At 35.8% G+C, this 5,504-nt stretch overlaps 1 protein-coding gene across 2 annotated transcripts; it reads left to right on the top strand.

Moving 5' to 3' along the window:
• Positions 1-4,553, top strand: LOC133311362 (probable alkaline/neutral invertase B). Of its 2 annotated transcripts, none has more exons than XM_061512401.1 (5): positions 1-118; positions 1,158-1,624; positions 2,294-2,725; positions 3,041-3,599; positions 3,930-4,553. In XM_061512401.1, exons 2-5 carry the CDS (start codon positions 1,199-1,201, stop codon positions 4,223-4,225), a joined length of 1,713 nt encoding a protein of 570 aa, XP_061368385.1. In that variant the 5' UTR covers positions 1-118; positions 1,158-1,198; the 3' UTR covers positions 4,226-4,553. The 2 variants fall into 2 exon arrangements, with proteins under 2 accessions (XP_061368385.1, XP_061368386.1); XM_061512402.1 differs by lacking the exon at positions 1-118 and adding an exon at positions 399-422.
• Positions 4,554-5,504: the final 951 nt, after the last annotated feature.

The following is a 5,504-nucleotide window of genomic DNA, read 5'->3' as shown; positions in this document are numbered from 1 at the left end:
CAACTTCTTTGCTTCACGTGCTTCTTCTTGCTCTCTCTCTCTCTATCTAACCGCCCTACATTTTATCAAGAGAAAAAGATCTCTCTTTTGCTCTCATTTTGCTCTCTTCAGCTTGTAGGTAGGTAGGGGTTAGTTAGTTTATTTCTCTGTTCTTGAATTAATTGTAATTTAAAATGATTATTTGATCTGACCCGTTGAACCCTTATTTACTCCTCTTACGTCATGCATCATGCTTTCGTGTTTGGGTTCCTGTTCATCTTCGTGCTTGCATGAATCTATCACTGCCTTTCTTTTTGGATGAACATGGTTCCTAAACCACGCGCAAGTGTAAATCTTGAAACCTTTCTGATCCTTATTTTGTGTCTTTGGATTCGAACAACCAACTCTGGCAACGCTCATACATGGTTTTCTTTTCTCACATTGTAAGCTTTGAACAACCGTCGAGATTTTACAATGCTGTTTCTTCTGCATTTCCACATTTTCACCAATTATATTTGGGGAAAACCCGGATTATATTTCTTGGCTTTCATCATCAATTATCTCCTTTTTTTCTTTTGTTGTGGTTGACTTGTTTGCTCAGTGCTTATTGCGGTTCTCCTTTATCTATTTTCAAAAGCCTATCAACCTTTCATTTTAGCATTTGGGAGATTTTTAACCAGCTAGTTAATTAAGAAGTAACCTTTTTTCAGGGAGAACGGGAAACGGAATCAAGTTCCTTCATGAAGTTTTCATTTGAAAAATATTTGAATTAAAAGTAATAAAATAACTTTTTGCTTTGGATAGGGATCTACAGTTGGAAAGTTGGGGCCACTGTGCTATTTATATTTTCCCCTTAATCTGATAATGAAAACAACTTGATTTTTTTTTTTATTTTAATTTTAATTTTTGGTAACGACAAACCACTTGAATTTGATAGTGTGGTATTTTCGAAATTAATCATATCTAGGTTGGTGTTCATGATCCTCATATGGTATCATTTTGAAGAACCTGTATGTTTGAACGCAGTATCATTTGGAATTTCGAATTAAAATAATGATGCATGAGTTTCGAAATATCTGCTTTTGGGCTTATAAATTGTAACTAAACCAGGAATTTAGCAGTTCGTGGTTTACATTTATGTTAATTCAATATCATAAACTCTGATACCCTATCTGCAGGATTTTGAGCAATACTACTGCAAGTGCAAAGATTTTGGGAGATGTCTTACTCTCCGACGGATTGGTCTCAGAATGGAAATTTTAAAAGTCCAGACGCACTATGTACTGTGGCAGAATTTGAGGAATTTGATTTCTCGAAAGCGTTAGATAGACCAAGGACTTTGAATATTGAGAGACAGAGATCATGTGATGAGAGGTCATTGAGTGAACTATCCTTAGGCTTTTCCCCACGTCAATTGTCCACTAAAGCTGAGAACAGTTCTCGCCATGGAGACCATCCTGATAATGCATTTTCTCCTCTGCCAAAATCAGGCATTACTACTCCAAGATCACTGATATTGGATCCACATTCAATAATATCTGAAGGTTGGGAAGCTCTGAGGCGTTCCTTGGTATATTTTCGTGGTCAGCCAGTAGGGACAATTGCTGCCTTGGATAGTTCTGATGAGAAGCTTAATTACGATCAGGTAACACTCCCTTCACATACGTAAATATATCTGTTTCTTGTTCTTTTTTTTTTGGTTGTGTGTGTGCGCGCGTTTTGGTGTGGTGTGAAATTTCATCACACTTGAATTTTGGTTATACTTTTAGGACATGGTTTTTTTTATAGTCCTAGTAAAATCAAATCCACTAATACGGACACAAGCTAGATTATGGCTAAAAAGATGGTATTTGTTTTTCCTTTACATCCCTCTTTATCATCTTTTTACTTCCTTTGTCATGTTGGATCGGTGGCATCGGTGGCTTTGGTCATTATATATGATAAGCGTCACTTCAACCCAAAATTTTAAGGCGTTAGGTGAGACTTAATTAATTATTTTATATCTCTTTAACACACCTCCTCGAACAAGAGCCCTTTTGGGCTTAAAGCGTGGATATGGCACAAGCCCATTTTTTATCTGTCTTGTGTTTTTCTTAATTCCACAAGCAAGGGGCAGTAAGAATCGAACTCATGATCTCCTGGTCACTCAAGAACTGATACCATGATAAGCACCACTTCAACCCAAAACCTTAAGGCGTTGGGTGAGACTTAATTAATTAATTTATATCTCTCTAACAATATATTTATCTTTCATTTTCTATCCATTTTCAGTTTGCTATGGAGGTCTAATCTAAGGTATTATATTTGTGCCTAGGTGTTTGTAAGAGACTTTGTCCCAAGTGCTCTGGCTTTTCTGATGCATGGGGAACCAGATATTGTTAAAAATTTTATCTTGAAGACCCTTCGCCTTCAATCATGGGAGAAAAAGATTGATAGGTTCCAGCTAGCAGAAGGGGTAATGCCTGCTAGTTTTAAAGTATTCCATGATCCAGTCAGAAACCATGAAACCCTGATAGCAGATTTTGGTGAAAGTGCAATAGGCAGGGTTGCTCCTGTTGATTCTGGATTTTGGTGGATTATATTACTTCGGGCATACACAAAGGCTACAGGAGACTCTTCTTTGGCTGAAAGGCCTGAATGTCAAAAGGGTATGCGCTTAATTCTGAGTTTATGCTTGTCAGAGGGGTTCGACACGTTTCCAACTTTACTATGTGCTGATGGATGCAGTATGATTGATCGTAGAATGGTGAGTTTGTTGAATTTTATTGTACTCTCATTTTTACATTGCCCACTGTCTTGAAACTAGGCATTGATTATATGATAAGATGACTGTTTTAGGTTTTTCCAACTTTGTAGATTAATATTGCAAAGACTTTAATCCAGTGCAAAATAAAGAAATAATCTGTTTTTGTGATGGCACCAACTGAATCAAAAGTGAATAGAATAACTATATAACCGAGTGATGCTAGAGGTGGGCACTGTTAGGGTTTTTACTGTGACTTTTATTCCTAGTGGTTAGTATATCCATTTCTTACTTCCAATTTTGTATGTATGATTTCAGGGAGTCTATGGGTATCCAATTGAAATTCAAGCATTGTTCTTCATGGCTTTACGATGTGCCTTGCAATTGCTTAAGCCAGATGCTGAAGGAAAAGAGATTATGGAACGAATTGTCAAACGCTTGCATGCCTTAAGCTATCATATGAGAAGCTACTTTTGGTTGGATTTGAAGCAACTTAATGATGTATACCGCTTCAAAACAGAAGAATATTCACATACTGCAGTCAACAAGTTTAATGTTATTCCCGATTCTCTACCAGATTGGGTATTTGATTTCTTGCCTCAGCATGGTGGATACTTTATTGGAAATGTCAGTCCAGCTAGGATGGATTTCCGCTGGTTTTGCCTGGGTAATTGCATTGCAATTTTGTCCTGCTTGGCAACTCCTGAGCAGTCCATCGCAATCATGGACCTCATAGAATCACGATGGCAGGAATTAATTGGGGAGATGCCAGTCAAAGTTTGTTATCCAGCCATTGAAAACCATGAATGGAAGATCGTAACAGGATGTGACCCAAAAAATACTAGGTGGAGTTACCACAATGGGGGGTCTTGGCCAGGTATCCTAATGCTACCATTCTGCATCTCAAATAACTTATGAAACAGCACATTTTAATTCTAAGATGAGTATATATATAGAGCATGTCCCTTCGAGATTTTTTTTTCTCACATTGAGTGTGACCACAGATTTGCAGGTTATTTAATACAACCACCTAAAGTAATTAGGCACTGAATTCAGATACTTTTAGAGGTCTTTCTTTGTTCCTTTAGATTTTAGATTACTGTGAAAACATCCCAGTCGCATGAGTCTTTTTTATTATTGTGTCATCAATCAGCGTTTCTTTCCTTCCCAACTTTGAAGTAATATATATTTATTGTGGTGATTGCAGTTCTTTTATGGCTTCTGTCTGCGGCCGCCATCAAGACTGGGCGACCCCAAATTGCTAGACGTGCCCTTGACATTGCTGAGACCAGATTGCTGAAGGATAACTGGCCTGAATATTATGATGGAACTCTTGGTCGATACATTGGGAAGCAAGCCCGTAAATGCCAAACTTGGTCTATTGCTGGTTACTTGGTGGCTAGGATGATGCTCGATGATCCATCACATTTAGGTATTATTGCAATGGAAGAAGACAAACAGCTCAAGCCTTTACTCAAGAGATCAAATTCTTGGACTTTGTGACTTGTTATTTTTCCTGATCAATTTTGGCCTGCAATTATAAAAAGGAAAAAGTGGGGAATGGAATGGAAGAAGAGCAAGGTGGAGGGCAAACACTGAAATGAAGCATTCTACGTTTAATTTCACGTGTCAAATGTTTACGTGTTCCTTTTATAGAGTGCTTTTCTCTAGCATCTACAGTTATGAGGATTCTTGAGAGCAAAAATCGATTTATGCAAAAAGTGAGGCTATGCGATAATCTCAAATTCGTTCTTTGGAACTGCACGAGGTTCTTGGTGGACAATGCATGGAGTTGGATCGGATGCTGATGTTACAATTTAGATGGAGAATTATGTAGGCATTGGACATAGAATGGATATACCCTTTTTGTACTAAGGAGCTTATTTGGTCATCATATACCCTTTTATATTTTTTAATAGAGTTTGAGATGAACATAACTACATAAGCACTCATTTATTTGTTTGCCAACTTTTTTTTGTTATAAAAGAAAAAATTTTACGTTCAATAAAACCATTAAAATTATAAACGCTTATTACAACGCAAACTTTTTTAGTGTTCACGCTGTTCGCTTATAATAAATATTGGTTAGTGGTGTTGGTTTATAATTGTTAATTCTTTCAGCGCAGAAAAGCATGCATTGTGTCATCATGTTGTGGTGGATATCCGAAATTTTGGAGTGGTTATCTTTTTGGTTATATTCTTTCTTTAGATAATAGCAGACTGGCAGTAGAGTTGATGAAAAGTGGAAGATGACGAACGCAGTGTTTGTAGAAGTTGAAAGGCTTAGCCTAAACATGATCCGTAGACGTTGCCTTGTATTCATTGAATTCCTTGCAGTCACCGATGTTAGCTTGTCCAATTCTTTAGGATGAATTTGGATTATTTGACGTTTTTTTTTTTTGGTAAACTACCTTTTTTTTTTTTTTTTTTTTTTTATATTTCAGAGGGAAAGATACAAAGTAAGTTTAATAGAATTATGTCAACTTCATATATTTCATTAATTTAATATGTTAACAAAATAATTACACAAAATAAAATTATATAAAATTAAATTCAAAATAACAATTGTATATTAATAAAAATACGATCAGAATATAAAAACAAATTGCTTTTTTGCTGGAATATTATTTTATATTAATTTAATAAGATGTAAAAAAAAATGGTGAGTTATATTTATCACCTCTTACAATTATTTTTTGGAAAATCTCCATGAACCGTTTGCTTCTAAATTATTTATCCTCCTGAAGTAATTTTTTTTTTTTTTTTTTTTATCATTTATCCC

Source organism: Gastrolobium bilobum, unplaced genomic scaffold, assembly GCF_033153095.1.
Source record: "Gastrolobium bilobum isolate Gb01-03AN ecotype WA unplaced genomic scaffold, APGP_CSIRO_Gbil_v1 utg15966, whole genome shotgun sequence".
NCBI classification, from domain to species: domain Eukaryota; kingdom Viridiplantae; phylum Streptophyta; class Magnoliopsida; order Fabales; family Fabaceae; genus Gastrolobium; species Gastrolobium bilobum.
This window is presented reverse-complemented; position numbering and strand designations above follow the sequence as displayed.

Excerpts from the sequence above, each read along its gene's own strand:
- LOC133311362 (XM_061512401.1), top strand. The coding sequence starts at position 1,199 with ATGTCTTACTCTCCGACGGATTGGTCTCAGAATGGAAATTTTAAAAGT. Across the intron at positions 2,726-3,040 it reads GTATGATTGATCGTAGAATG|GGAGTCTATGGGTATCCAAT; the intron begins GTGAGTTTGTTG and ends GTATGATTTCAG. Across the intron at positions 3,600-3,929 it reads CAATGGGGGGTCTTGGCCAG|TTCTTTTATGGCTTCTGTCT; the intron begins GTATCCTAATGC and ends TGGTGATTGCAG.